General features: G+C 42.1%; 1 protein-coding gene across 1 annotated transcript; it reads left to right on the top strand.

The window, feature by feature from the left end:
• The first annotated feature begins 318 nt into the window (after window positions 1-318).
• On the top strand, window positions 319-13,784 carry LOC118337014 (polypyrimidine tract-binding protein 1-like). Its single transcript, XM_035673821.1, is given in 17 exon segments — window positions 319-326; window positions 1,131-1,184; window positions 1,444-1,474; window positions 5,385-5,445; window positions 5,601-5,773; window positions 6,201-6,347; window positions 6,490-6,660; window positions 7,161-7,271; window positions 7,530-7,710; window positions 7,928-8,005; window positions 8,199-8,270; window positions 8,273-8,349; window positions 9,760-9,793; window positions 10,892-10,984; window positions 11,472-11,688; window positions 11,987-12,064; window positions 12,785-13,784. Coding segments are annotated over 17 exon segments (1,719 nt in total). The 3' UTR covers window positions 12,918-13,784.
• The last annotated feature ends 6,598 nt before the right edge of the window (window positions 13,785-20,382 follow it).

Genomic DNA, 20,382 nt, shown 5'->3' with positions numbered 1-20,382 from the left:
GTAAAAACAACCACAACCTGAATCAATCAACATGACGACTCAATTCCCCCCTTTCATCGCCGAACACTCAATCAAAAAATAAAGCCACTCGATGTGCGATGTATACTGGAAATTTGCCGCGGCCTTCTTTTTTTCACAAAATGATGGTCGTCTTGTCCAATCGCGACTCAAGTAGAAGCTTGTCCCCGCCTGTTTTTGGCTCTTGAAAGTGCCTGGACTAATCAGCGCTCGCCTCCGTGTGTTCAGCCATTTTGTAAGAAAATCAAGCAAGTCTGCCGCCCTACCTTCGCTTCAGACCTGCAGTTTTTTTCTTGTGCAATGGACGGGTAAGTGAAAAACAACGACACTTAAGACTTAATTTTATTCGGGCAAACCGACCGTTGAGTGCTTCATTTTCACAGCTGGGTCGCTTATTAAAACGATTTGACTCCGAGGGGCTGTTTCACTTCACCGTTAGACCGGGAAAGTTTTGAAACAGTTTTTTTTTTTTTTCCATCAAAACATGCAACAGTTAGCCGGAGCGTTAGCCGCTAACCGTCGCTGCTGCTAACAAACGTTGGTTGTTTAAACGGACTTATTTAATCGTTTTTTTTCTCCTCGTTAACTGGACAAACGCTAAGCAAACGTAACTTTAATAAAGAGCCAAGATTGGAACAGACTTGTTTGTTTTTTTTATTGTTAAAAATACTGGCGAATCTCCCTTCGTTTTGCTGACGAAGACGTTGGTTACCGTTGGCTAACTGCACCTTTTCGGTAACGTTAACTTGGTTTCACGGCGCTAGCTAAGGCAACGTGTCTCATTTCCGCATTCATTTGTCTGCGGAGTGCCAGGGCCATGTTGAAGATGTCTGGCCTGAACATTTCACGTTGATTCAACCGAGTTTGGGGGGTGGGGGGGGAAAGAGAGACTTCTATACTGGGTTATCTAAACAGGGTAGGATACACAATAGTGCGTTGTTTCTATCAAGCGTTGGTCTTTTGCTCACCTGAATCCGACAGTTTGCAGCACTTTCAAATGCAGCGGGGATGTTGCGTTGTTTTTTTTTTTTGTTTTAACTAAAATTGTAATTGTAGATTTGTTTCTTTACCACTTCTGAATTTTGCTCTTATGTTTTGCCAACCCACTACAGCCGCCTAGACGCTGACTTGTACCCTCTGGGAGCCGGCTACGTCCCTGAAATTGAGTAAGTATTTTTGTCGAATTGTTCGGTGCTTTCCTGAATTTTAATATTCGTAAATGTGCTGAATGAGGAAGTCCTGTTTTTTTTTTTTTTTTTTGCGTTTGGTTGAACAGCACTATATCCTTCATTTCGTAAGGGCTGTGTTTCTCCAGAGTGCAGGATGTGCTGTTGTGATCACTTGTTAACAGGATTTCGTGATGGATTATGCTTAAATGTTCTTTGGTTTCCTGTATAATTGTGATCTTTCTGTCTCTTTTTACAGCAGTGTCCATGACATATCAGTTGGCACAAAGGTAGGCAATTTTTAAAACCATTTTCTCTTTGCAGCCCTGTCTCCTTTCAGTTTCCCTGTCCAGACTGCAGCATGAATAAAATGTGTAGTTTTTGTAAAACTCTTGACTTACTGTAATTGTACATTTGTTGGAGGTGTTGATTGTGATACCCATTGGCTGTTTTATCAGTTTAAAGGTCCAATAGGTGTTGTAGTTCTCATATTTAGTCATGTATAGCCTTATTAAACATAGATATTTGTGTTGTAATTAGCATTACCTTGTTTGTTATCAAAGTAGCTTTGATATTAGATAATGAGTCTCGGTTGTATTTAAATTGTTCTAACTGTGGCAGGATTTTTTTCTGTCCCACTGCAGCTCAATTAATTTTTAGGAAACACAGGTTTTGAGACTTTTTTTACACGTCGGAGTGGAAATGGAAAAGAACTGTGCCGTCATTGGGGACTTGAATAACATAGTCTGTCAGCTTGCAGGAGCTTCCTCTATAATTACAGAACTGCTGTCCAAAGCCATTTCTCATGTGTAATGAGTTTGCAGTCGCAGACCGGCTCTCCTTTTTAAAGATTTATGATATACAACTGAATGGCCAGCACATAGAGGTTGCAGCAACTGTGACAGACTGTGGACATGGAATATTTGATAATTCAATTAGAATAGATTATCTTAGGTGGGGCTTTATGTTTTCTTGTCTCGTTTCTGTTGGGTTGTGTGGCTATTTGGGAAATGAAACTTCCTGTTGTTTGTTTTGCGTGCTCCTTAATAGCCAGTTGGCCTTACTGGAATGTTAAGAAAGCAGCTGAATCCTGCTCCAGTGCTTGATGTTTATCCAATCTCATTTCTGTCACAAGACGACTCAGCCAGCACCAATAAAACAAACCAGCAAAGTATTGTCCGATGTTACTCACCTTTTTTTGTATGAATCTGCTCTGAAGATTAAATGTCAGTGATGAGGAAGCTTTTGTATGCTTCTGTAACTCAAACAGTAGCTCTTCTCTACTGTTTGCAAATGGTGTGTACAAACTTGTTGAAGTGGGAACACTTGTTTGGAAAACTGCTGGTTTTTAACTTGTGTCCCCAATAAAAATACCTGCTCGAGTAGTAATCCTTGGTGACGGGGCCTGGGGCAGCTATGTGTAGGGGGGGGTAATTGAACTTAGGGCTGTAACCATTCGCCCGCAACAGTCATCATCATCATCCTCCCCGGGCAAAGGTCTTAACACTGTTTAAACAAGAACTCGGACACACCCCACCCCCTCCATTCTTTTTAGTAAGGCCTTTTCACCATGTTAACAATGCAGAAATTAATGGGTGATTGTCGGCGTGGAGGATTTGACTCCCGGTGTCATTCTTTCTTCTGTAACTTTTCCTGTTTTCTGGATCTGATGCGTTGTGGTAACGATGATGCTGAGTTATGGAGCGCTGCCTCGCTGGAATCTGTAATTATTCCGTCTGGGCAGAGCGTCTGGCATTCCGCGGTCACATTCCAATCTCCCCCCCTCGAGCCCCCCGGTGAGGCACAGCTCCCTGCCCCCTCCACTGGCAACGGCTGATCACAGTGAACAAACATGTCTGTACCTGTGCTGCCCTCCTTTGTGCTTTTCCTGAGAGATCACACACCCCCAACCGCTAGCGAAATCCCCCCAAAAAAAAAAGTTGTTTGAAGATGCCAAAACGAATGAATCGTCTCAGATTTAGCTTCCATATAAAATCTTCTCCAAACGCTGCTTTAAAGTTGGAGATAACATGTTCTGTTTCCTCCTTTTTGATGCAATGAAAACCAGGTGTGATGAAGCAAGGAAATTGCCTCCAGTCCATGTTCACTTTTTAAAACTGAGTTCAAGGTCGGCCATTGTCTGTAAAGCTGCTCAACAGTTTCAGTATGCGGGCCAATAATGTGTCATCGTCTCCTGAAGGTTACTATTATGCTGTCAGCATCCTGAGCAAACAAAGGATGTGAACAAGTCGATACACATTTAGTGGGCCTGTGTTGTAAAAATGGGTTTGGCGCTGTGTTGGAGTCAACTAACAAACCATTAGAACTCTGTTTTTCTCCCATCGGCTTTCTAACCAAAACGTTCCTTTTGTGCTGCCCTGCACTCTCTACCACACTCCCTACAAAAACTATAGGCTTTTTTTTTTTCTTCAGTCAATTGCAATATTGAACTCCTCTGTGTGTGACTTGAGGTTTCTGCTCTGACTGTAGACTGTCTTAGCTCTGTGGTTATTATTAGAATGAGGAAGTAGGGGAAGAGAGAGAGAGAGAGAAAGCAAGTCCTGCTATGGAACAGTAACCATCAGTCCCCAGGAGGAAGTTTAGCAAAGCCCTGGAAGCAGGCCTGATCTTTTTGCTCTTCCTGTTTGGAGTTGGTCTGCTGACTGATAATGTGACACTGCCCGCCCACGACTATTGAGTCAGGCTGGAGCCACTTCCTTCGTTTCTCATGGCTTGCATCTGCCCTTGGCACATTCATCAAGCTAAAATACTGTGTTGCTTCCCACCAACTAGAACACACCACTCTGTAATGCAAGCCTCTTGTTGTTTTACACTGTGTTATGTTGTTTTTTTAAATTTTATTATTAGATATGTTCCAAATACCAGGATCCAACTAGCCACTCCCATTTTTTTTTTTTTAAATGGATCCATCCCATGCTTAACCAGTTCCATGTGTCATTTTGAGTCTTGTCAGAGGTTGTCTTGCAATTCATTGTGAGTCTTAATTTTAATTGAGTGCCGGCATGTTTGCATCATTTATGCAGAGATTTGAACTTTGGCCAAAGTAGGTCCCCCTGATCGCGAAACCTCAATAAAGACAGTGGAATGTGTCTTGTTGCTTAAAAGTTGATGAATTGAGATAGCAGACGCTGTTTGTGTGGGCCAGAGTGAGAGTGACCGACTCGGCCAAGCCATCTGGAAGCCAAAGGTTAGTTTATACTACTGCTTACACTGTTGTTCTCTCCGAGCGACTAACTCAGTAACCCGCACCCCCCCTTCACAATGTTTAGAGGCCCCACCAAATGTTTTCTCTTGGATAACCTCATTCCTGCCTTTTCATGAGTAGACATTGTAGCCCGACTGGAAACCCCCAACACCTTGCACATTTAAAGGCCACGATTCACAAGGTGGAGAAGAATGCTAGCAAACCTGCATGACTGGTTGTTGTTAAAGCGCTCCAGGGCTCTTCAAATCCCAGAGTGTCCTTGGGGCTCCATATGTGTGTGTGCCGCCGTGTAACAATGCTCCTAGTCTCAGCCTGAACAGGACCTTCATTGTAGAGTGTTGTAGAGCTTAGGCTGCTGAGCCACTTCTTGTGACTGCTATACTTCATCTCCCACAACCACAAACACACACACAGCCCTGAAACAGCACTTTATAACTACTAAAGAGAGCGCGAGAGGACAGACAAGGCTGTTACAGCAGACAGTGAACTAGTGTGGGATAGGAGTATCTCCATGTTGTCTTCCCATTCAGAGGATTTCAGCATGGTATCCATCCCCCTAATACTGAGTTATGAGAAGATGAGTTGTACTGACATCTGCTGACTTGCTGTACTGCTCCTTGAGTGTGATTGTCAGTAAAACATGATCATTTGGCACATTGCCTCAAGTCAAATAATGACCTGTGACTTTAAGGTTTTGAACGACGCAGTGCCGTTAAAGAAGAGTATAAAATGGAAAGGGATGTTTGATTGCAAGTCAAATATCCTGCTCAGGAGCTAGGCCACTTAATTCTTCCTGGTGAGGAAGGTGGAGTTCTTCTCATGCGTATTTGCTCAATCCTCTTTTGGTTATCAGATTACTTCCTGCTTTATCACACAATGGCTGTGTAATATGAGAGCTGTGCTCTCCACCTGCCATGCTGTGCCCTCATTGGTGAATGCACTGAAGTGAACCATTGTTTTCTCTCCTTCTGCAGAGGGGATCCGACGAACTCTTTTCTTCTTGCATATCCAACGGGCCCTATATCATGAACTCAGGTAGGGGGGTTGCCATGGAGGGTTGAATCCTTTTTATTGAAGTGCTTGTCGTGTCTGTGTTTGCGTTGCCATGACAATCAATCCATTATTCAAGAAGAACCAGAGCCTTCTGTTCCCTCCCTGATTGTATCTGCTTCTGTTTTTTTTTCTCGCAGCCAATGGCAACGACACCAAAAAATTCAAAGGTGACGTCCGCAGTCCTGGTGTTCCGTCACGTGTGGTCCATGTACGCAAGCTGCCCAACGACATAAATGAGGCGGAGGTTATTGGACTGGGACTGCCCTTTGGGAAGGTCACTAATCTGCTGATGCTGAAAGGGAAAAACCAGGTAAGGACTGATATATGCAGGTCTGCTCACCAAACCTGTATGTCTTGCATTCCTGGGTAAGATTTCTCTTTAGGCCTGGGACAAGGGATCAGCTGTCTAGCCTTGTTTCCTGACCTGAAAATTATGACAAGGCCCCTTTTGTCACATTCACGTGGTTTAGTGGGCAGGATGAAAATTCTACTTGCTGAGATGTCCTGGAGGAAGACAATCCTCTTGAATGTCTTTTATTATCTCCTGTTTTCTGTTACCTGCACTTCTGTGTCGAAACCAATGAAAGTGTCAAATCTAAAAAAATAAGCAAACAGTTGATAGCAATGAATATAAGTACACAATTAAATAAAGAATTCTTAATACATATTGTCTTGAGTGGGACCTTTCTATTATGTGATGGAGGAAACAAATTGAATATGTTGGTCCTCCCTTGCAGGCTTTCTTGGAACTGAACAGCGAGGAGTGTGCACAGACGATGGTGAGCTACTACTCCTCTGTCACCCCTGTCATCAGAAACCACCCCATTTACATGCAGTACTCAACCCATAAGGAGCTCAAGACGGACAACTCCCCCAACCAAGTGGTAAGTGCTTGTCAAAATACACGCACACTCAGGTTTTCATGTCAAAGATACGGCAAAAAAGAATTGCCACATTCACTCTTTCATTTATCACTGTATACTTTCCATGTCCATGCTAAGAAGTTCCTCTGTTATTTTTCCTTAGCGTGCACAGGCAGCTCTGCAGGCAGTCAATGCTCTGCATGGAGGTGGGATGGGAAGCATGGCCATTTCTGCAGATGCAAGTAGCATGGCTGGAGGAGGAGCCCAAAGCCCTGTCCTCAGGGTCATCGTGGAAAACCTCTTCTACCCTGTCACCCTGGATGTACTACATCAGGTAGAGGCGGTTTTTGTAGTCTACAGTTACCTAATTGTCTCACAGATTTTTGTTTGAGCATCACATATTATAGGCTTCCTGTTTTTAAATCTTTAAACAAACCTTGCGTTTTGGGTGTAGACTTTAAAGTGACACTATTATATAATGAATTGTAACAACTGCCATCAGTTACTAAAGCATATCTACCTGTTCTTATTCAATTGTACTTAATGTGTAAAATTAGACTGTACTGTGCCCGTAGACACATTTTGACTGATATAGTTTGACTGCTATAACAGCCAATCACCTATACAACTATAATTATACCTATTTCATTGTTGTTGCCATTTCCTATTCTTTTTTTCTTGTTCTCATTATGTTATAAATATGCATGTTGGTTATTAAAGAGAGATATGCAAATGTATTCCCTTGGTTAATGTTCCAGTACAGTTACAATGAAAATTAGTGAGAAAGTGTGTTGTCATGATGTCATCCTTAATCGGTCTGTCTCCCCTCTCCAGATTTTCTCTAAGTTCGGCACTGTGCTGAAGATCATCACTTTCACAAAGAACAACCAGTTCCAGGCTCTGATCCAGTATGCCGATAGCATGACCGCTCAGCACGCCAAACTGGTAAGACTGGTACAACTAATGCTCTTTGTCATGATGTTTCCTTTTGAGCTTGTTTACTATTAAGTAACTGGGTGCTTCGTCACCTTTAAGTAGAATTGTGATTGCATGACATGCACACGACAAATTTAAAGAACAACATTGCAGCTACAGTACAGAGTGTTGAGCCAATTGATCAAACATGAAACTGGTTTTAAAATCAACTGTGTAAAACACATCGCATGCATTGTCATAAGCCTAATGCTCCAATATTTGTCTCAGTCTCTGGATGGACAGAACATCTACAATGCCTGCTGTACCTTGAGAATCAGTTTCTCCAAGCTCACCAGCCTTAATGTCAAGTACAACAATGACAAGAGCAGGGATTACACCCGACCAGACCTCCCCAATGCGGATTCACAGGCCTCCCTTGACCACCAGACCATGGCAGCTGCTGCATTTGGTAAGATTGGTATAATTCAAAGAAGGTTTTTTTTTTTTTTTTTAAAGATCCAATCACATCTATGTATGTTAACAAGCTTGTATATACATAGTCCAGAATTTCTGAGCATTTTCTGCTTTGAGTTCATTTGCATTTTGTTTTACTTTAAATCATTATGTCAAGTACACATTTCATGGAGTTTGTGTTCTTAGTTTTGTTTGTTGCCCTTTTGTCCCAGCTGCACCAGGCATAATCTCAGCCTCTCCCTATGGTGGAGCCCATGGCTTCCCCCCAACCTTTGCCATCCAACAGACCGGTCAGTAAACAAACCTTCTCTGTTCCATTATGAGATCTGTATTCCTTCTCTAAATATGTGCCTGTCAGTACATTATTTAATTGGCCTTGATGTTAACACTCATGTATTTCCCCGTTTTATTCCCTTCTTACCAGATCTTGAGTTCTATGACGAGAAGAAAAACATAAAGTAATTCATATTTTGTCCCTCTTAGGTCTGTCGGTGCCTGGTATGCCCAGTGCCTTGGCATCCCTCGGTGTGAGCCACAGTGGCATGGCGGCTGCAGCAGCAGCCGTCTGGGCCTGTCAGGGCTCGCTCCCTCTGCCGGACACAATGTCTTGTTGGTCAGCAATCTGAACCCTGAGGTCAGTACTCTCACTAGGCTTAAACAGTTCTACAACCTGCTTCTATCAGTGCAGTGCTAAAAAAGTTACAATGTTACAGTGCCATTTGTTTTACACAATGGTTCGTGGACCTGGACCATTTATTCAAGAGCTCCAGTGTTTTGTCCCACATTTCCCATCACTTCCATGTGATCAGATTAGTTGGAGTACCCTTACCAGTGTTTTTAATTAAAAGGGGGTCATCGAGTCAAAACCTCTTCTCTTTCAGGACCTCTCTGTGTTTGACCAAACCTGCTGCATTTCTGACCTGCCACTTTGCTCACTGTGAATTTTAAGTTTATTCAAAACACTAACTTCTTTTTTTAAAAACTTACCATTTCATATCTTCATTTTTGTCCATTAGTTGAAATCATTCTTGAGTTGTTGGAGAGACAATATTACTTTTTATTTGTATTTTTTAAAGAAACACATCATGTCCGTGATTCAAGGTTTTTTTTTATTTTTTTAGAATGTATAATTAGTCTGTCACATTCATTACATTTAGTGTAGTTATGTAGTCATTGCTTTAAGCATGTTAATTTTAAGATCAGCTTTTAAGTTGGAACAGGATTATAAAAATTGATATTCACATTTGACTGTTTTATTATATTGTAATTTTAAATAATCTAAACAAACATAGTATGTAATTTTAAAAGTACATATTGTCTCTGCCTTTTTCTGTATTTCATTGTTAATCTTTTTTTCTCTTCTTTTTCTCCTAGTGTTCCCATAGTGACAGTGCATTTTAATTTAGCCAGTTCTACTGTCTGAAGCACTACATTTCTTTGTGTATACTGACCTTGTTTTTTACTTCCTTTTTCTCTCTCTTCTTTCTCTGTCCCCCTCTCCCTCTTTTTTGTTTTAAAACCCCTTGACCTCAACTCTTGCCAACTGACTGCACGCCCCACGACCAATTGTTCCTTCTGTCCTCTCCCCTCTGCCACTCCTCTGTTACTACTACATTCACTCCTCCTTCCAAACCACCAAACCCTCCTTCTCCCCAATTCCATGTCCCCAATTTGGACACCACCACATCACCCACAAATTTGAAAACACAACAAAAACACAACATTGGCACCTCTCCCTGATCATCATCTGTCCTTCCACTATCTTCTTTCTCTCCTCCACCTCATCTTCGTCTGTTCTCTTCTCCTCTCTCATGCTGTTTGAATCCTCTCCTCCTCTTGTCCTCTCCTCATTCTCTTCGTCCCTCATGCCTCTCCTTCCTCCATGGTACTGTGGCCTTCCTGTGGACCTCGCTGCCTGTGGCCTGCGGACATGTCCCGACTCCACTCCACTGTCCTCCACTCCGCTCCGTCTCTTTTCCCCTGTCCCCTGTTCCCTATCCCCCTTTGGCCCCCTGCCCCGCTGCTCCCCCTGCTGTCTCTAAAGAGCGTTACGCCACACTGCCTCTTTATTCTTTTCGGTACGTTATCATCCTTTCATCTCCTTTTTTTATTACTACTGTTACCTCGCAAGGTGGGCATGTCTTGTCTCATGTTGTTGGCTTTGTTTTTTTAACCACTGATGGCTCGTCATCAGGCTACAGGGCTATGAAGGGTGGGGGTGTCGGTTGTTTTGGGTTTTGTATGACCTGTTTTGGTTGTTGTGGGTTTGTGTGAGGAAAGTAAGGTGAGAACACCACACAAAGCTGCAGCATTTCATTTAATTTGTAATAGCAGTGGTTGCTATCCATGGGCAAAAAACATTTGCAGTTTTTTTTATCTTCAAAGAGCACAGCCCCTCAATGGAAATATTGCCCCTCTAAATAGAAATGAAGGGATCATTTTGTTTGGGAATGAGGTGGGAAGCCGATCTAAATTCTAAAACATCGCCCTCAGGAAGAGGATAAAAGTCAACACTTTATTTGGTTCCGCACGGTCCAATTTTAAGCCATGAAAATTCATCAAATTTCATTTTTGCTAGGTTATATTTTTTTTGTGGTTGCCTTGAGTCAATCAGCAACAGTACATAGAAAAATGAAATGCTGCTGCTTTTTTTTTTTTTTTAGTGATTGTGAGTTGACATATCCCTCGGATTATGTCACCATATTATTCCTTTGCAGTTTGTCTCAGTATTCTAATGTGGGTATGTGCATGTTTAGTTTATTCCTGCATGTCTCTCTATTAAGCCCTCAAGTTGGTCAAGAAATTCTACTTTTTCTTCACTGTAGATCGTTCAAACAGATCAGAACCACTCATTTTACTCCCCTTTTTGATTTTGCCTTCAAATCACTACCTCCCTCTTAAGCATAACCAATTTTAGCTCTTGGCATCTGTGTAATTGTTATCTAAGAGGGCTAAAGTAGGATTAGGTTTAGAGATGCAGAACTGAACAATAATTTACTAGAATAGCCGTGCAATTACTTATTAATCATCCGGTGTTCATTTAGTAACATGAATATTCATGCCCCTGATTTGATGGTTTTAATGTGTTTTTGTTGCTGTGATTGGCTGTGTGGCTCCTGTTAAGGTTGTGGGTCTTCGTTGCACTTGTATTGTGACACCATCTTCTTCCTTCTTAGGTGTGTATGGCGATGTGATGAGAGTGAAGATCCTATTCAATAAAAAGGAGAATGCTCTGATCCAGATGTCTGATGGCACACAGGCTCAGCTAGGTAGGTACACTCCAGCTCTGCAAAACACTATTTGCTTTCTTTGATCTGTCATTTTCTTTCATCTTGTTTTTGCCTCACATCATTTTACCATACAGTGTTTTGAGCCTTTTACCTAGTGGGCCTCAACTAAGCAAACAGAACAGGGCTTGACTGATTGCCTGGTTTCAGATTATTTACTTTTGATTACGTTTACATTTGATTTGTTTCATACCTGCACTAGAAGTATCCAGAAAATATTTTCAGAAACGTGATGTGAATGCATATGTATCAGGAGGCTAAAGATGGAATTGATTTTAAAATGTATTAAATTAACCTCAGTGGACCTTTTTGTTAATATAATTTAAAAGTTTCTGTCAAAGCCCAACTATTTAAATGTCCAGTTAACATGGAACAGTACACCTGTGCTTGCAAAAAAGAGAGAATGTGTCATAAGTCAGTCTTATGTGGTGTTCTTAAAAACAAGTGCTGACTTTTTATTGTTTCCCAGCTATGAGCCACCTGAATGGCCAGCGTCTTCATGGCAGGGACATGCGTGTGGCATTTTCAAAGCACACCACAGTGCAGCTGCCCAGAGAAGGCCACGAGGACCAGGGCCTCACAAAAGACTACAGCAACTCACCGCTGCACCGTTTCAAGAAGCCTGGCTCCAAAAATTACTCCAACATCTTCCCACCCTCTGCAACGCTCCACCTCTCCAACATACCGTGAGTGTTGCTGCAAAGGCCCTAATTTTCATTCCTGCTCTCCCCAGCAGCTTTTGTGCTCTAAGCTTTTTCCTTTGTAGTCTTGACTTTTTTATATATATATATATTTAGTGTTTGGGGTTTAGTAGTTGTGACAATATTTTCTAAACATGCTACTCTAGAGGTGCATTTTTAGATTTAATGATGCCTCTCGTGTCTTGTCTCTCCATACCAGTAAATAAATGCAAATAAGTCAAGAAAATGTAAACCCACAAAAATACTCAGTGTTTATTCTTTGTTTTCCTCTTCTTGCTTTCAGGCCTTCTGTGGTGGAGGATGACCTCAGGAGGCTTTTTGCCAGCTCAGGAGCCACAGTCAAGGCTTTCAAGTTCTTTCAGTAAGTTTCAGTCCTGTCACACTGAAAATGATGTCCTTGGTGGTGGCTGAATTCTTGTGTTCATAATAATTCTGGAGTTTGAATGGTGTTCTGAGACCAATTTATAATTCACAATGAAAATAAACTAAATCACACTAGGAATTGTTTTGTTATTTTATACTAATTAGTAAATGTTCAATAATGTCCCTTGGCTGTTACTTGGGAAGTTGTGTATTAGCCTGTCGGCGGTCTATGCAGTGTGCAGAAACGGTGACACTTGTACACAAGACATGGCAAAGAATGAGGACAGCAATTGTCGACAGGTTGATAATGAAAACAGGCAATTTAGTTAAAAATAGACTAATGGATTTGCCTTTATTTTGCCACCTCATAAAACAACTGTTTAATTTGCCAGTTGACATTTACTGTATGCAAGGTTTGCTAATGCGTCAAAATATACTAGCTTCAGTGAGCTTTCCCATCTGATGGCACTGCAAGAACATCGTGACTTTGAATTCATCTTATTCTGCCACATCAACAATCTTGTTAATTGTTTGTTAATGTGATAAATATTATTTCTTTATTAACGGTCCCCTGGCCTCCTCCTGGTCTACAGATTTTTTAGTTTTTGGTTGTTTTTTTTGCTCTACAAGACACCTTACTCAGTCTTCTTAGTACAACATACCAAATGGCTGGCAAAAATGGGCAGCATGTTGACGCGTTGTTTTCTTTATTTAACAGAAAGGACCGCAAGATGGCCCTGATCCAGATGGGCTCAGTCGAGGAGGCAATTGAGTCCCTCATCGAGTTCCACAACCACGATCTGGGAGAGAATCACCACCTTCGAGTGTCCTTCTCAAAGTCCACCATCTGAGTGCCTTTTCTTCCTCCCTCCATGTCTATTGCCATCTGAATGCTACTTTTGTGAAGGTTGCATTCAGTGGAAATGGCCACCATTACATATTTATGGCTGTGGTTCTTTGTAGAACGTTGCTCCTTTCACCCCCAGTGCTAATGATTCCCCATTATTAATAGGTTTGGGTATAGGATTTAATTGACTGTTTATAGATTCTGGTTCCAAGTTGTGTCACATAAGACACCAAAATATGTTAAACAAATACCATCATTTTCTTTTGATTTATGGTGTCATAAACTAGTTCAGCACACAATAAATGGTATTTTAAATTAAAATGTAGACAAATATGAATATTAATTTTATGCAGAAAATTGTTTGTAGTTTAAGACTTGTTTGTATTTGAGCTAGACCTGCTAACATGAACTGATTCAGGGGCATTATGAATTTGACCGGGGACCCCAAAAACCCTAAATTCTTGTACCATGCCGCAGTATGTTGTACAGATTTCTTGAATGCAGGAAGTGTTTTTCACTTGGTGATTACATTTTACATTAAACACCATTTGCATGCCTTGGCACAAGTGTAACTGGCAGTGTAAACAAAGTAGGTCCAAAATTAACTCAGAAGTCAGTAAGTGGAATCATAAGAGTGTTTCTGAACAAATCCATGGTCTTGATAAAATTGGAACTGGTTCCAGTTCAGGACATGTTCTTGGTACCCCAAACCTAATCATTAATTTGTTCTATCATAGTTCATCAAGTTTTTAGTGGGGTCCTGGGGAATGGGCAACCTTCTGCAATGAAACATGTTATTTTGGAGGTAAAGTAGGGGCAGCTTATGAACTGTCACTTTAGACCAAATCGCTAAAAAAAAAAAAAAAAACAATGATGGTATGCTTATGTGGATGAACGTATCCAACAAGACACAACTTCAAGCATTCCTTTTACTATGGGATATATGTGTGTGTGTGTGTGTGCCTTTTTGAAATGCCACTTTGAACCTGTTTGGCCAGTCAGAAACGGTTTGAGACAAAGGATTTTGTTTTGGCTCACAGAACACCAAGCAATTTATTTCCTAGTATCCAGTTTTGTTTTGTCCTCTTGTAACTACCCACCTATTTGCTTCAGGGGATCCATACCACTATCTGAAGTTATTCAATAAGTACACTTTTTGTTTTTCTTTCAATAATCTCTATTTACATTCTTGTGCCTTACTTTGCCCCCACCAGATTGCCTAAAGCATTGCTCTGGCTTTTTTGGAAAAATGTCTCTCAAAATGCCTTTTTTTCATGCTTTTTGGTATGTACCAGCATTGTTGAAATGGGTGAAAATGGCTGTCTTCTGTTTCCTCTTAAGAAAACAAAGGTTTATCTAAGGATTTGTATGCATATATCCCCGTTATATGTATGTATGTAGAAACTATGAATGTAAGTCAGTTAGATGCCTAATATTTTTGCTAGGTGGTGTAGCTCTGTTAGGTGTGTTGTGGCGGGAGTAGAGCTGTATCCAGCCTTCCTGTCTTACAGTCCCCGTTCACCTCCATTTAGTCCTTTTCTCAGTAGGGACATTGGCGTTTGGGGCCTCATTTAACCATATTATGTTCATCTATATGTGGACACATATATTCATTTATCTTTTCTTTTAATGTTAGCATTTACATGTATCACTTCTAAGCTTAATTGATACCTATACGTAGTGGCTGGGTTTAATCATTATCACAGTGCCTTGACTCCTTGAGTTTTTAATCCGAGGCTTGCCTGGTCAGTTGACTTTGTTTACCTCTCGTTCAGGTGTTTTATCTTACCTGTCTGCAAAGATGCCTTTATCCCATTATATTCAGGTAATCCTACCTGTGAGAGGGCAGCTTGGAGGCATTTGTCAATTCAAAGTAACAACAGTCTTGGACTGTGTCTAAAAACCCAGCATAATTTTTTTTTCTTAAATTCAGGACACCAGGATTACAGGGTGGGATAGCCCTCACCCATTTCTTGTCTGTGTCCACTTACACCACAGTCAGGTTCCTTAGTGCACTTTTCCTTGATGATAGGTCCAAGTTGGCACCATCACGCTGAAGTCTTAAACGTCGTCACATTCCTGCGTGCCTCAAAGCACCAGTTTCCACAGCCTCGACCACTGTAGTTTTGGACCAGATACAGATGTGCTCTGTCTCTATTTTTGTAAAAGATTATTATGCATGGTTTAACAAAGCTTCATGTAGCTGCAGACGGTTATTGCTGTTAAGGACCAAAGTATCTTCTACCCCCACTGTTTTGTAGTGTTGTGATTTCCTAAAAGGTTTTTTCACATTCCTGCAATTCCACAAGTACACAAGGCTTCAATTTCCTCAATTTTCCTGTTTCTCAAATGCCTTGGACAGAATTCACATGAAGTTGAAATATCTTCTGGGTTTCAACCTATACTGTATATTGTATCCCTTTTTTTTTTTTTTTTTGTTTGACTTTACAAAGAGCCTACTTTGGTAGAGATTGCTTTAGAATGGATACTTAATTGAACCACAGTCTTAGCTGTGATGTTGACAGTGTAGAAGATTATATGCCTTTAAATTTTTGTTAAAAGCTTTTATTTTTCTCTCCTTTTTTATATGGGGGCGGGGTGGGGTTATTGTATGAAGCGGGATTGATGGTTGTATATATTCATGTTTTTGTACCACAAAATCATTTGGAGTATATCCACTTTACGTTCAAAACATGTATATTTTGATAAAACAATACAGACCTATTAAGCTCTCTGGAGCTGTAAAAACAAAAAAAACTTTTGTAACACAAAGACATTAAACCTATCTGAACACAGAAGTGTCTCTGTATGTGCCCGTCCCCCCCCCTTGCCATCCTGTTCTTGTCTCTTGCATCTTCTGCTGCCTTCAATAAATCTTTAGTTTGTTCCTTCTTTCATCTGGCCTCATTTGGTTTCTGTCTCTTCCCCTCTGTCCTGTGGTACTGCTGCTCTAACGGTTAACATCTCGTAACATTTTCCACATTTCCCATCCTGTTTACTGCTGGTGGGGTTTTTATTTATTTTATATCTTTTTACTATATTTCCAACTTTGTACTCATCCCATCTGAAACCTGACTGACTGCTCATCTGGCCTCAGCGCAATCCCATCACAATCCCTCGATGAAACAGCTGCGATGATGATGGCAGGGTGGAGGAGTTAATTTGATATGCAACGCTGGATACTTGCTGTTCTCAATGATTCTATAATAATCCTCCATCCTCCTGTGCTCTGCTTTGACCTTTTCAGTTTAGCAGGTCTGACTGAAGAGATGAGTCAGGTTGCTGTGGAAACCAAGTCTCTGTATCTCATAAGATGAATAATTAAGATAAAACACAAGCATGGTTATCAGGCGTATCTAGCATCCATGTTTATCACAGAGTTCCTCGGGGATGTGGGAGAAAAACCCTCAATGACAAACTGGTTATGCACCTCCTGAACCACTAGGGGGAGGTCTTGCTCTGCTGGCAATCAGAGGATGTTGAGCAGAGGTGACTTTACCTGCCACTCACAATGTCAATAGTTAGTGGCTTAATCTCAAGTGCCTCCTTGGGCTTTCTGGCATTATACCTTCTTTTTTTCTCCTTCGACTTCCTTACAGAGCAGTAGAGAGGATTAACCTCAGATCTTCCCTGCCTTTTGAGAGAGGGACAAATGAGAGAAAGAGAGAATCGAGTCCAGGGGTGTCTGTATTTGTGGCTGAGATTTCTGTTTTATAATCCCAGCAGTTTGTGGAGTGAGTTCTTCAATATAGTGAGCTCCAACTTAGTGCAAATTCCACGGCTAATGCACTTGTTTTTCTTCTGTTATTACTTTGCATAAGAAAGCATGCTTGAAGGTCATAGTAAAGACAGATAGCAGTCTCATACTTGCTGGGCAACATGGCAGAAATCTCAACAGCATATTATAAGATGCTTAAAGAAGGCTACACTCACAAGCAGATCATTTATTTTAATGTTACCCCTAAGGTATTAGAATAGTCACCTTTGCCAAGATATATTCATGTAGCTTTTATTTAAAAACATTTTGGGTATTTCCCTACTAGTTATGAAACTCCATGGCAGCAACGTGACGCTTTGATGCTGCTTTGATACCTCAGACCCTTGTTTACTTGCAGCATCTTAGTATTTCACTCTGCACCAAGAGTAATTTAGAGCAGGGAGCAGTCTACACAGAATCCTCTTTGGAATATATTGAAATGCAAAGAGATTGCATAATTGGGTGGAAGGATAACTCAAAGTAAGACGATCCAAACATAGATTTGTGATGTTTTTGGGTTATCAAATTCCAGAAGTCACTGGCACACAAAATATGTTACTTCATATACTTTTAATCTGTTGAGAAATGAATAAATAAATAAAAAGAAACCCAAGCCCTGTATGCACAGCAAACATTTATTTTCAAAAAACTGCTCTAATCCAAAAGTTACTTGACACCAAAGAAAGAAGCTATACTTCATGTGCTATGAGCTCTGTTGCAACATCCAAAATGTCACTCCATTTGTACTTTGAACCAGTTCAGTGTGTCGTGCACTTTCCTGTAACCCACCTCTCCTAATAGTTTGCCAAACCCAGACCCCTGGGTACGATCTTCATCCAGCCCCTGTGTGCACTGGACTAAATGAAACCACGTGGCGTAGCGATCCTTCCACATCTGGCAGCATTTATTTACATTAGTCCTGCGGCCTCTAATCAAGCAAATACTGGCAAACACTGAGGCCACACACAAATGCAAACCTGACTGGGGGGGGGCAAGTGGTTCAAGAAACAGTCATGTATATAACTTGTGACGAGTTAAATCCCCACAAAAGCCAGAACACTGGTTGTCTAAAGTGTGAGACTCGAAAGAATGGCTGCTTTGTTAGTCAACAGCTCGAGAAGACATACATTCATCTGTTTTATGTTTTAAGATCTGGAGCTGGGAGATAAGTCATGTGTCTGTAATTGATGTCTCCTGAGTGGAGTTAAACTGCAGAGCAATCACAGACCTAACCAGCTATAAATTCCCCGGGATTTAACGCCCTTTTAAGGAGGCATGAGTCCATACGCTGACTCTCTGACCCGCATTCATTTAGATTTAGGACCACTTAGGAGGCCTCCGTCTCTGAACACACCCAATAACCGTGTAGTCTGCACAGCTTACATGAGATTTAGACTCCCTTCCACAGTGACACAGCAGAGGAGGAACAGTCTGAAGCTGAGGTGAAGGATGTCTTTTTGGTCTATAGTGGCTCCCCTTAAAAAAGCCATCCGGAGACTATCCACCTGTTTACATATGCACGCCTCAGACAGATGTTGAATAATTCATCCACAGAGGCGGACAACATGCAGCTGTATTTGGGTTATGGGGGTGCATGGGTTCTCTCCCTTGCTTGAATTCATGCAGCCCAAATTATAGGCATTACTTTGCAGGCAGAGCAGGGCAAAGCAAAACTAGGACACTTTGCATAAAGGATCCAACCGAGAGGCACAATATAAGATGTGAAAGATGGAGCTGCGGAAAGGTTCAGTTTTAAAATTATAACACAGGCACTGTTAGGCTTGTGACCGGTGGGACAAAGTCAGTCAGTTTGATTTTGGAAAACTGTCTTTTGAAGGAGCCTTGAAAGAGTTTGTCTACTAAATCCTTTGCTACTGGGTCTACAAATTGTGTTTCTCTCAATTATATCTAACAGTGTTGCGCTCCCATTTTTAAGGAATGAAAATGAACTTGTTGCAAATCATTTATCTTGAATCAATTCCCAATCTTGTTTGTTGAGAGTTGATTGATCCTCCACTGGAGCTCGTTCTCCTCAGGTTATCGACGCATGTTGGGGGGGGAAAACCATGCATCACCTTGTGGAAACAATGTAGTTACTATACCTCTAGACTAAATGCCAAGATGGATATGTTTTTACAGGGGAGTCTGGCGCGCGCACACACACACACATGCAGGACAGAGGCAGCAGGGTGGCAGCGCTCCGTCAGACAGAGCTATCTGGAGCTTTATGGCTCACAGGTTTTAGACTCGGTGCTGCCTTCGCTTGCCCTTTGGGCCTAATGGACACTGATGGAAAATGACTCCACTGTTCCAGCGATCCATCAGACGCCCTGTTTCTCTCCCTCTCTGAGCTCATCCATCAGGCCGCAGCTTTCAAACAGAGGGAGAACTTTTATGGGCGCTTTACATGTTACATTGCCTTCAGTCAAACAGACGGCTGTAGGGGTGATTAATAACACGCCTAACAAGTAAACATTCACAGACAAAGGCGCAATTCCCAGTGTTTCTCTTGGAAATGTATCCCAGTAATTCTGAATTCCTGATTCGCGTCACACGAAAATGGTCAGTTCACTTACTCCAACCGAAAATGTGCTTATTTGACTTGAGGCTTTCTTTTTATACATCCTCTGTTGTGCATCACCAGGGACTCAGTGAGCCAGGCCCGCGTCCCCAGAGGGAGCGCGGCACGGCACAGCACGGCGCGCCACGGCTACAGGCCCCGCCCGCGCAGAAGAAGAAAAAAAGCAAGCGAGAGATGGAGAGAGGGGGTGGGGGCTACTTAGACCGAATCAGGGTGCCGGTGTGAGTGTTGTTTGTCGGCATAGGTGGAGGGTTTTGCACGGGAGCATGTTCGGATTAAAAGCTGTGATCATCCGCGGCTCCCCCGGTTTGCGCCGCTGGTCAACGTGACGCGCAGAAAGTGAAAGGCGCACCGCGACCGGAGTCACACGTTTGGATTTGGAGCCAGTGACAGCGGAGGGATCACCAAGTTGAGATGCTGTAAGAGCTCCCGAGGAGGATGCTCCCGTCTCGCAGTTGTTATTGTGCGTTAAGTTTGGACTGAAAATACCGGAAAGGAGCGCGCTCTTCCGTCTGGGATGTATTTTATCTGAACTGCGATAGGAGAAAAAAAGGTCAAGTGGACGCGGGTTTAGTGCTGGGGAGAGGTTTGGTTTGAGGGAAAGGAGCGGAACAAAGCGCGCACCGGGCTGAATACCCAACACAAATCTGGGTAAACAAATATGACGGCCGATTTTGACGTTCTGTCACGTCTGCTGATGAGCAACAATACCGCCGATAGAAATACAAACCTTGGATGAATTCTGGAGTGTAATTCATTGTGAAAGGGGGGATCTAATCCAGGTGGCGCATCTTATCTCCCCCCGGCTGCGCGTAATGGGAGAAAAGTTTCGGACCTTGCAGAGGAGACGCACTCGCAGCATCCCGCCGACGACGCGCTTATAAAATAACATGAGCATCCCGCTGTTCCGTCCGCGGCTGACGAAGTTTGAAAGTGAATTTCAACCATTCAGTATGACTTGAAACATCCTCCGGGGGTTTATCGGAGCTCGCATCAAGCCAGTTAACGATCCATGAACCGCCGACCCGATTTGTCCAAAGACGCGCAGACGGACATTATTGATCTAGAGAGGATTTCTGCAGCAGCAGCGAAGTGAAGAGCCTGATCCCAGCCAGAGAGAGAGAGAGAGAG

This window comes from Morone saxatilis, unplaced genomic scaffold, assembly GCF_004916995.1.
Source record: "Morone saxatilis isolate NCDOM2014 unplaced genomic scaffold, NCSU_SB_2.0 Contig3, whole genome shotgun sequence".
NCBI lineage: Eukaryota > Metazoa > Chordata > Actinopteri > Moronidae > Morone > Morone saxatilis.
Note: the sequence above shows the minus strand (reverse complement) of the source record. Positions and strands in the feature narration are given on the sequence as shown.